Raw genomic sequence first — 12294 nt, forward strand, 5'->3', positions numbered from 1 at the left:
GATTCGGGCCCGGCCCTGGTCATACTGTGTTCTTTCATTGTTCGTATTACAGTACATGTAGGTGTAATTAGTTTTATAATTTTGTATTTGAATAAAATTTCTTTTTTGAAGCTACACTTATTTCAGGGTAACAAGAAATTAGTTTACATTTTACTGATGAAAAAACAACTGACTTCCCTTAATAACAAAGAAGATATACTGCAATCACACCTGTTTAAACGAAATCAAAGAGACCTATTATGATCTAGATGAAATAAAATAAGTAAAATACAGTAAAAATGTGTTTAGTTGAAGTAAAAAGAACTTATCTCTGCACAATGTGTGTCAGCATTACAAAACTGGATGTATCTTATCAATGTGATTATTTGTAACTATTCTAGAAATTGGCTCCATTTTTTGAATTTAAACTTGTACATAACCCAAACTATTAACAAAAACTCTCATTTTGCTTCATAAGTAAACATATTTTTACTTATTACTTGTGCGTAGTAATGTATTCAACGTAGGGAAAAAAACATGTTCAAATCAAACAGATTTTACAATAGGCAGTTTAAATTCAAAATTCTCTAAGTATTATTCAATTGTCGTTGTGAGAAAATTATTTGAAAATCTTTGATCCTCATCAGATTCATTCTCATCAGATGATTATCAAATCGTAATTTTCCTTTAAACATCATGCGTTTTATTCAAAACAAATACAATGTGCATGTGGAACATATAGAGCATTTCTTAAACGGCAACATTTTTTATCCAGTTTGCTTTCTTTTCCAACTGTAGAACTGAAAGTTGAAAAAAAAAAAAATAGCACGGAATATATCCATTACGCGAGCGAACATGAATTCAACATCAAAACAAATATTACATCACGATTTTAACCATCTCAAACCCAGGGAGCTCAAACCTAATTCTCTCATTGGTTGACATCAGTTAATCGCTCCAAGTACATGCGATTATCATCGACCAGTAGCTCCTACCCCGACTTCTCACTTGCGATTGTCCAAATTGTTTCACTTGAATTCGACTGCCAACAGCGATTGCAAATCTCGTCGATTGCGATTGTCTTTTTTGCGATTGTGTAGTGTTTCACTTGAATCCGGCCCTTAATCGAGTTCCATTTAAATCATGTATTATTCAAAAGTGGCAACAAGACACTCATCCGAAACTCCGGAAACTTTGAATCGAAAGTTGTCATCGTTTTGTTGTTTCGCATTTGGAACATTAGTATTTTGGAAAATGTGTTATATTTGAAGAAATATTGAATCATCGTTGCCTATACTTGTTAGAAAATATAATTGTTTCCCCAAAACTTCCTTCCCTTTTTATTTTCGACATTTCATCTTGCTTCAAAACAAATAGTGTCATAAAGCATAAATGAAGTTGATTTCAATCCTTTATGATGTTGATTTGAAAGAGTTTAAGAAAATTCAGCCATTTTCATTGAATGCGTTTAAAAATGGACTGGGTTCACTGTAATAACTGCTTTTTGTTGCCTGATAGAGATAAATGCTTCTTCTTAACCAGCTGCGGTCATATCTATTGTAGTGATTGCGAAGCACAATGTTAGTGCAACCAATTAAGAATTTCTTTCTGATTATTATTAAGAGCTCGCCTGCGCTTTTTGAATTTCGTTTTCAATGCTTTGAAAGTGTGTAATTATAGAAATGTTACAATAATTCACTATATATCTTGTCTAAATTTATTATTTCTAATTTTTGTAATGTGATGAAAAAAAGTTACTATTTTTTTTTCTATTGTGCAAAAAGAAAAAGGCCAGTTAAAAAATATTTAAAAAGGCTTTAGAAAATTTTTTGTAAATTTTTCATATTATAGATTTTACATAAATAGTTTTTTTTTTTTTCATAAATAAAGCTATATGCATCTGCTTAGCTCCTTGAAATACAAAATTTTCGCAGTAGCTATAAGCAGTAAGTTTCCTCCGTTAAACCAGGGTTTTGTATTTCGGTGGTTATAGTTCAAGTTGGCTAGAGTGGATCTCGCCAGGGGATTTGGCAATTTCTATTTGAAAAAAAAATTTTGGTTTTTTAAGTAAAATACTTGATTGATTTTTTTGCAGAAAAATTGGTAAAAACAGAGCTAAAAAGGTATATATGTATTTGCACATTTCTCCTGGGTTGCTTAATAGCTTTGCACAGCAATGGCATATTGTGGGATTTGAGTTATAGCATACTGCACCAGGTGATCCCTCTTTTCAGGGAAAGAGGTGCCATTTTGAATGGGAAATGAAACATTTAATACATTTTCTCTCCCAGTTTCAAAATAAAACATGATTCTACTGCAATACATTAATTATAGTAGTTTAAAAGAAGAGAAAAACTCCTCCAATAAACATTACTAAAAACCAGGACTTAATTTTTATTGTAGCTCACCAGAGCTGTTGCACTTTTCATTTCAATTTTATGTAAAATTTGGCGTTTTAGACGTAATTCAGGCTGTTTACCTAAAAAAAACCTTTTGCCTTCAATTTAGAAAATTTTCCGAGAGAAAACATCCAAAATATGCCATCATCCAAGGTCAGCTAAATTTTGTTTTAGGAGCTTCAATTTTGATAAATATCCTGTAAGGATCTTAAAGCTTTCGACCCACTAACATTTAGGATGTTTCCTTTACTTATTTTTCTTAAAATGGTCGAAGATAATCTATAATTGCATACAATTTCGAGAAATTGTCTTTCAAGGGCCCTTAAACTTCTTCCTCAGCACCTAATATTACCAAAAATTGCCTAAAACTGTTTTTAAAAGTATAAACTTAAGAATTTTCAGGGTTAGACACATTTGTAAGTTTAACTTCTGGTTAGATTCATATTGCTAATACTTAGATCTAGATCTAGTAACTGCTCCCTCCTCAACCAGAAGCAGAATCCATTCTTTCTCTCTAATTATTTACGTGTTAAAAAAAAAAAAATAAGGTGACATCAAACCAGCCTAAGCACTAGTTTTACTTTTTATCCTTGTTTTTAATTCTAACCATAGCAGAATCTTTGCAAAGTAGGGCTGGGCAAAGCATCGCCAAAAACCGGTGTGCATCCCACATGGTTAAACCGGTTTAGAATTTTTCTCTAAACCAGGGCTGGCTTTCTGCCGGCGTAACTTGTTTTTGCTGTGCCAGTGGCAGAAACTGGTTATAACTGGTAAAAACCGGCAGAAACTGGCAAAAACTTAAAAATGTCTTTAATAACTCAAGTAATTTGTAAATGATATTTGTTTAAGTAAACTAAAAAATTAAACATCATTTCATCATTTAAAAAAATAAAATCCCATATGCTAGTGCTCTTGATTTAGTTCAGAAAGGGAACTTGCCTATTGCAGAGGCTCGTAGTATTTGGATTAATTTAACAAAGGAGAAAAAATCATACAGGGGTGCTTAGGAAAGAGGAGTGACATACAGAATTAAACAGGCATTACTGATTGTAATTTGCTCACTTATATGCTTCCTCTAAATTGTTTGTGATTGAAACTACCATGTCATGTGCTTCAAGAAGAAAGTGCCAGAATTTTACTTGTCTTTATTTTGTACTTAATGTCACAGCTTTGCAAAACAAATCGGCCCCACTTCTCAAAACTTATTTTTCCAGTTAAATTTTTACCACAACCCCAGTTACTACATGGTGGACCAGTTATACAATAGATAAAAATTTCACAAACATTGCTTACTCCTTGATGCATTGTCTGCTAGCTCTTCTGTTTTAAGAATATTCTAAAATTTCTTATTTGTGCATAGTAAATTGAGAAACTGTTTAGATTTTTGAAACCACCTGTTCTAAGAGGCAATTGCAGAGTCCAAACTGTAACATTTGATTTTGAACTGTGATAATTTTGTAATAAAATTACAGTACTTTGGTTAACAATTAATTATTTTTTCCATTCATTTTCTGTTGTATATCAAGAATTAATTTTTCATTTTGTGAGTTTTTGCCAGTTTCTGCCGCAAAGTAGCAGAAAGTGGTTTTAACCGGTTTCTACCAGTGGTTTTAACCACCTCGGCAGAAACTTGCCAACCCTGCTCTAAACCGATGAATCCATACTACTCTGATGTACAGATACCGGTCCAGGGTTGCTGTCGTTTTAATTTCTAATTTTTTCACACATATTAATTAGCAGTGTGTCAATCCAATCTGGTTTAATAATGAAAATGTAAAGAGTTAGAGCTTCATTTCTCCCAAAACATGTAAGAATTGCACATGTTTTCTTAGTTATAGACGAAAGATATATTGAGGAACTAGTAAGTTTATGATTTAGTCTCTTTCCAGAAAAAAAGCAAAATAGCAACAAAAATTGCAACATGTATTTTGATGCTGCAAGAAGTGAAGTTTCTAGCACAGACGTCACACGGGTCGGTAACTCATAGTGTCACTACCCCCTCCCCTCCCCCCTCCCACCAAAAAAACTTTGTAAATGTTTTATGTAAATATGAAATTTATATAATTTTCAGAAACAACTCAGTTCTATTTTTGTGGCATAGAAAAAATTTGGGACACTAATATAAATTGAATCCATTTTATGCAAAATTTGTCCCAGATAATATATGTAATCCCCCCCTCCCCCTGCAATATTGGGCACTCTATTTTTGTTAAAATTGTTAGATTAATTTTTTTTAAATATTTTTTATGATATTTATATTTTTTATAAACTATGAAAACCTCTTTGAGTGTCACCCTCTGCGGCCCCCCTCTCCCGCTACTGATTACAAGGAACCATTTTTTACTGCAAGAATATGAGTTTTTGAATGGAATGCGTGATTTTGCAATGCATCCATTTATTTACATCTTTTTGTACTGAAAAAGCAGGCTCATTGTAATCTCAAAACTTGTCTTCCATATTTTTCACTAACTTGTGCTTTTAGCACTGCTTTATAATAATGAATTTCTTTCTGGTGCTGAAATCTGTTTTATTCATATCTAGTATGATATACAATTTTTATACCTTGTATGTATTTTGTAGAACTTAAAACAAGCAAGTTTAGTAAAAAAAAAATAACTTACATGGTGATACATTGCTACATCGCAATGTAAGGTTGGCGATGCATCACAATGTAGAAAGTCCTACATCGCCAGCCCTATTGCGAAATTTAAATTTTGCATTTTGTTTTAAAGTTCTTTTTTATTCATTTAGTAAATGTATAAATTATGTTTATTGTATGCATATTCCATTTTTCTGGTGCTTTTAGACAAAAATTTAAATCTCATGCTCTTTTGATGAAAAAAAAAAGCATTGTTATAAGTAGAACTGAAAAATGTGCCCTGGCTTTGATTCATGAACAAACACTGTTAATGTTTCATACTAAATTGTTAGTATCATTGATTTTATTGGATTTCTACTAAAGGGAAGCAGCGAAAGGGGGGGGGGTCAAAATCTCCGGAGTTCGCCAGGAGCGTAAGACCCTTCAGATATGTCACTGATTCATGAACATTCGAAAACCAAAATAAAACTTAACATAATTTGATATTGTTAATGTGTTTACTTAATCTGAATCTAAAAGGATTCATTTGCAGATAACTTATGTTTAAAATTGAAGATTATATCATCAATTAACAAAATTAATGTCTTTATGTCTTAAAAATTTTCAAATTCAAAATGAACAATGAATGCCTTTTAGCATTAAGATTTTTTTTTTTTAAGTACCTGAAACTGCGGTGAAACTATAAAGTCAATTTAATGTGAATAACTTTAAATGAATTTTTGGTCTAAGTATTTAGTCAAATTCTTCTATTTTACTGGGTGTTTCATATATATACAGTGGCTCCCAAAAGTGTTCGTACACCTTGAAATTTTGTAGTAAAACCAAAATAACGCAAAACTGAATTCGAATATGAAGTCCAATTTTTTTTCACACCATTTTTATGCCATTCTGAATAAAACCCAGTAGTTTTTTTCAAAATATTTCCAGATTTTATTTTTTAAATTTGCCAAAAAACGAAGAGACGGAGAAATAATACGCCACAAAAGTCATCGTACACTCAAATTTTTTCGAATAAATTCATGATTAAAACTATGATATGTCATTTTTTTATTATTTTTGCATTGTTTTGACCCTTAAAAGTCATTTGGCTTTAATGTTTTGTTTATTTATTCATTAATATTGTGCTTATTACTTTAAAATGACTGGTATTTGAAAAACATTATAAACACCATTCGAAATTTGAATTGTTTCCTCACAGTAGCGGTAAATTGGTTTGAAATGTCTCTAAATTAGGTAATTTGTACCATTCTATAGTGAAGTGCTTGATAAAATGCTTTAAAGACAAGAATCGGATCGAAAACACGGTAAGAAAAGGTCAACTGGCAAAGTTAACAATGCGTGATCGGAGGTTTGCAGTTAAAAAAAAAAATACACATTTGAGTGCTGAAAAAATTTCTGCAGAATTGAATGAAACATTTTACGTTTAATTTTCACATAAAATTGTTCGCCAAGTTCTCTGATTAGCTGGATTAAATGAGACCTCTTCCTGCAGAAATTTTCTTGTTCGTGCGAATAACAGTAAGCTTACACTTTCCGTCGCAAAATCAATGATAAATAAGCTCAAAATTTTTTGGAACAACGTCTTACTTGTAAATGAAAATAAATTCAACATTTTGGGTTAAATTGTTGTATAATTGTAAATAGATGAAAAAATAAGGAATTTAATCTGAAGAACTTAGTTGGATCAGTTAATCAGGACGGTGAAGGTGTTTTAGTGTGAGGGTGCATTACAGCATCACGAATTGGAAATTTGGAATTTTTTGATTAAATAATAAATCATGCTGTTCATTTAAATATTTTAAAAAGCAATTTTAAACTATTAGCCCCGAATTTGGTAATCGGAAACAACTTTGTTTTTTATCAAGAGAACGATAAGAAGCACATGTTTGCGTTTGGTGCCTCAAAAATTGTCCTTAAGCTTAGAAATACCCCCTCAATCTCCAGATTTGAACTTATTGTAACATATTTAGAGATATCTGGGGGCTAGATTACGAAAATACAGCTTTGAAACGAAAATAGAGCTAGAAACAGTAAGACTCAAACTGTGGTTGAACACTTACTCAGAAATTATGCAAAAAAAGAAAGAAAAAACAATGAAATGTTTAAAAGCTCTTGTTGACACTGCATGATGTTCTAATAAATAATAACTTTGTAAAAAGTTAGATTATTTACTAATTTTTTGACATTTTTTCAAAGTGTACGAAGACTTTTGTGAGATACAATTTCCAGCAAGTTTTGGTTTTTGATTTTTTTAAAATTATGTTTTGATGTTTTATTAAAAATTTTCACGTAGTTTTGTTAAATATGGATCATGGATCTTATAATAAAATACCTATTCCGAAATATTAATTCTAACCAATGGATAATGGCCTATTTCATTGAAAATCGTAGGTGTACGAACACTTTTGGGAGCCACTGTATATATATATATATATATATATATATTTCCTTGTCAATCTGTGAAGAATTGTTTTATGTATTGTCAATTTTATATATATATATATATATATATATATATATATATATGTGTGTGTATATTCTTTTCTAGGTGCTCGGGGGTTATGCAAACTATGTGGAAATCAATGTTCTTCCTTGGTGTTATCCTCTTCGGTAATATTTTGATTTTTTTCATCTGTATATATTTTAGGACTGTGAAGACTAATTTCATTGCACGCTATAAAATACCCTTCAAAATGTTTCTAAAACTTTTCATGCTGATTCTTATGTGAAATAAGCCCCTAAATCCAATAATGACCACTGTCTCTGGAAATAACTTCCCGTATTTGTTATTTAAATCCTTTTGTATCTTGTAATTTTTTGAATATGTTGTGCAGTTGGAAGTTAGATTAGTGCATGTTAACAAATATTAGTTTATTTTATTTTCAATTTTAATATAATCAATGAAAAAAAAAATCTAGAAACATGCTAACATTATTGCTTTTTGTGTTTGAGATTTTAATCCTTTTGCATTTTGTTAATATTTCAATGTCTTAAACAGTTGGAAGCTAACTTAGTGTAAGTGACCAAAGATTAGCTTATTTTATTTTTCATTGCAAAAAATTACTTCATTTTTCTAGCAAATATGCTCGCATTGAACCCAAGCGTCTCTTGAAATAGGTTCTTGTGTTTCTATCTTTTTGCAACTTGTAAATCCATACTATTAAAATTTGTTTGCGTCCGTCCGTCTGTCTGTCCATCTGAAGATCGATCTTCTCGAGAATCGCTGCGAATCGATAGTCAAACAAGATACCGATCAATTTGAAATTTTTCGAAGAAAAAATAAGACCAATCTCGTAATTGTATGACTTTAATTAGCAGAGATATTAATTAAAACTTTAATTAACATTACGTTATTCAGGAACTTTTATTTCTTTCCTGTTGCCATTTTGCATGTGAGCAAATAAAATTCTAATACAGTGAAACCTGTGTATAAGGATACTGTCTATATTGATAATCTGTCTATAACAATATTTGGCCCCAGCAAAATGTCAGCATGAATGATCAAACTGTCTATAACGATAACCTGTCTATTACGATATTTTTTTAGGTCCCAACAGTATCGTTGTATAACGCAGGGGTCTGTCCAGGATTTTTCACAGGGTCCGTTTTTTGTGAATAATCAATTATTTTTGTGAAAAATCAAATTTTGCAAAAAAAAAATTTTTGTACAAATGAAATTTTTGAATTTTGAGGTGGCGCAAACTGCATCATTGACACTTAATGTTGAGTGTTTTCCCTCTTTTCTGTTGAGAATATCATTCTTGAGTGTGTTTCGAGTATTGGAGCACGGGAGGGCGGCATTACACTCTGGGAGATGGGCACCCCTCAAGTATCAATATTTATTTACCATTCTACATTATGTTAAATTATACTAGAAATGTTATATGTATAGTATTTAAAATAATTGTAATAAAGAAATTCAGGCAGGTGTTCAGCATTTAACTTTTTGAATCAAGACATTGTTAAAAAGAATAGAATTTCGTTTAAAACTTATAAACTCCATGATTTTTACAAAAATGAAAAATATTTTAATTGTTTACCTCTTAACAAAGCGTACTAAACATCGTAAATTCGAAAAATCAGATTCCCATAGCGGATGCAAAGAAGATGCAAAGAGATCGCAATCCTTCAAAGTGAAAGCATCAAAAGTATAAAAACGGCTTGTAAAATAAATATTTCTGATAAAATTATTTTAGAATTGCACTTTAGAGTCCTATGATAAACATTTCATTTATGTTTGAACACAGTTGAATCAAAATAAATAAATAAATAAAAAATAAACCATCGATTCAGCATTTAATTTTTTGACTCGTAAAAGAAAATGGAATTCCTCTTTAAAAACTTAAAATAAGCGTTGTTACAAAAATAAAAAGACTTTTCATTTATTTGCATCCTAATAAAGCGAAGTTAGCTTGAAAAAAGAATAAAGTATGATTCTCATATCGAATGTAAAAAGATTGCGCTTTTCAAAATGTAGGCATCTAAAGAAAAAAACAATAAATAAGAGTTTATTTAAAATTAATTATCCTTTTTAGCATCGAAAAATCAAACCCATATAACTTTCTCCCAAAATAACAGTTAAACATCGCACCCGCCAGATGCTAAGTGGCGATAAGTTTAAAGTTGGTAACCCTATCTAAAGCAATCACATTCATCCCCCCCCCCCATCCCTACTATCCTTTGCAGTCCTAAGTTCATTTCGCTATATGTTATTGTTTATTAAATCATGAGCAGGGAGAAAAGTGCTTACGACTGACTTTTTCAGAGAAGTTTGCAATAACACCGCTGCATAAAACAAACAAGCAAAATTATAAACCAAACTGACTTTCAGCTGTTAATTTCTTTTATAAAAACCAACAATAAGCATTTATTAGACCTTAGTAGTTATTTATCGCTTGCAGAGGCATCACAAGAGCGCCTTTTTTTTTCTTTTGCAAAATTTTCAGATTTTGTATAAGTTGATATCTCTAATACAACTTTAAAAAAGGTTCCAAACATGCTGCGTTATTTTGATTTGAGATTTGCTCTTCCAATAAAAAATTTGTGAAAGATCCGTTTTTGTTTATCAGAATTTTGTGAAGGGTCCGTTTTGGTTGGTCAGGATTTTGTGAAAGGTCCGTTTTGTTTGATCAGATTTTTGTGAAGGGTCCGTTAACGGACCCAAATTTCCTCTGGCCAGACCCCTGGACAGGTTTTACTGTAGTAGTTTTAAAAGGGAATTTTTTGACTGCTGTCCAAATCTTAAAATGTTTCCATCTTGAATTAGTTTAATTTCTCATTCATTCTGATATATAGCTCTTAAAACTACTCTTTAAAGCAATTTTTTCGTTTAGAAATTTATTGCAGAAAAAAAAGCTTCATTTCTCTTTTATTCTAAACGATATATATTTCTTTCTGCTGCCATTTTACATTTGGGTAGTTCTCAAACGGTGGGAACAAAAATGTTACTTCTGAGCCATTTTTAAAATTTTGAAATTTGACATCAATTTTGCTTTTATTGCATAGTATGTACACCTAGAACATCATACACAAACATAAAAACACAGCAGGTATTTATAAAAATTAATAAATAGCAAATTTAATGATCAGTCTGTAGGTAACAGATTTTGGACATACAGTTGTCCAGTAGGTAACAGGTTTTGGACATCATCATAGTGAACGTTTCACAGTTTTTGAACTTTTCCAATAAAAATTTTATCTATTTTTAAATTCCCAATTGAAAAAATGTAGGATTTATGAAGTACATGAATGACTTTATATACTGTTCTTTAAATAACAAAATTTTGTTATGGTTTCGTGGAATCCGAAAAAAAAAATCCAACCATTTTGCCAGCGCAGGTGATAAAGTCGCCAAAACCAATGCTGTTGGCGAAAACCAGAATTCCTTGCTGGTAACCCTTTGCTTATCGTATGCTGTGAGTTGTCGCCAATCGGGGTTTGCTTGCCGATTTTTGCTGCCTTTGTTTACTGTTTGTTATGATCGAAACTTGTTTTTCTGCTGTTATTTATGTAATGTTCAATGCATAACGTATTAATTGTTAACTTTATAATAGCCTTTTTTATTAAGGTTACAAGACAGAAGATCTTTTATAGTATTGAATAAATGGATAGAATTATCGGCGTCTAGATAGTAACGCAATTCGGACATCTAAAATATATGTTTAAAAAAAAGATTTTGCTTCAAAGATACTGCATAAAAACATATGAAAACACTTTAAAATAATTGAAAATTGATTTTGAGGATCGAAAAATACCTTTAAAACATATAATTCAATATTTAGTTCTCAAATAATAGCATTGTCCAGATCGTAACTTTTGGACATTACTCAAACTTCCAACTTCCTTTTTTTCTAAAATCGTTTACAAAATAAATAATATGTCTTTACTTTTGTAATTTATGGAAAATATTATCAAAAAATTATTCAGTTTGAGATTTATACCCTTAATTTTTTTTTTTTTAAACGTATGGAAATAATAATAAAAAAAAAATTTTGGATGGTTCATTTGCTCAGTTAACATTTTGAATGTCCAGAATGTGCCTTTTAGCAGAGAAAGTATTTTTAAGGGTATTTGAAGAGCATTTTTTCCGTAATTTATGTCAATTCTTGTCTCTCTCTATACAGTATTATAATTTAACTCAAAAACTTTTCAGTTAATTAAAATGAAAGTTATTTGGTGTTAAAGCTTCAAAGTTGAGGTGTGCTCCCACCTTTTGAGAACTGCCTGCTGTGTTAATAAATAGCATTTCATCAATTGTTTCAGTGAGACTGACGTAATCAAAATAACCAACTGGGTAATTGGTTGCTCTATTCGGACATAACCTTTATTTATCGTCTGCCCTTTTTTATTTTCTACAGCCTGTGTTCTTAACTCTTTTTCAGCACATGAAAGTTATTTCTTCAGTTATGTTTATTTATTGTAATGTAAGTGTAAGTTTTGGTAAATTTAGGATGTGCGACAAATTATGTTTCTTTTCTTGAACTTTTCCCCTTCACATGGGTGAATTTTCGAATTGTAATAACTCTTTTTCCTTCCTGTTTTTACTTTTGAAATACATTTTGTATAGTGAAAAGAACACGTTAAATTATGATTGTTTGGATTCCTTTAAATGAAACAGAGTTGAACAAAAAAGTTTGCTTTTAATGATTTTAACTAAAGCTTAGTTGGAATCTGATGACTTGGTATTAAATTAATGCATATTGGTATTTTTTAAGTCTTGGTGCTTTAGTTTCACGTAATCAACCAAGCAATATGTGTCATTTATGTGAAAAGCTGATTGTTATTGTACATAAATATTTCAGATATAGTCTATCAGAT

At 30.6% G+C, this 12294-nt stretch overlaps 1 protein-coding gene across 1 annotated transcript in view; it reads left to right on the top strand.

Annotated features, from left to right (window-relative positions):
• Positions 1-1177: 1177 nt before the first annotated feature.
• The window catches only part of LOC129220591 (probable E3 SUMO-protein ligase RNF212), a 49214-nt gene continuing 38097 nt past the window's right edge, over positions 1178-12294 (top strand). The window contains exons 1-2 of the mRNA XM_054855021.1: positions 1178-1559; positions 7526-7587. Of these exons, the coding sequence (XP_054710996.1) occupies positions 1442-1559; positions 7526-7587 (180 nt within the window). The 5' untranslated portion in view covers positions 1178-1441. The remainder of the gene's footprint in view (positions 1560-7525; positions 7588-12294) is intronic.

Source organism: Uloborus diversus, chromosome 4, assembly GCF_026930045.1.
Source record: "Uloborus diversus isolate 005 chromosome 4, Udiv.v.3.1, whole genome shotgun sequence".
Classification (NCBI taxonomy): domain Eukaryota; kingdom Metazoa; phylum Arthropoda; class Arachnida; order Araneae; family Uloboridae; genus Uloborus; species Uloborus diversus.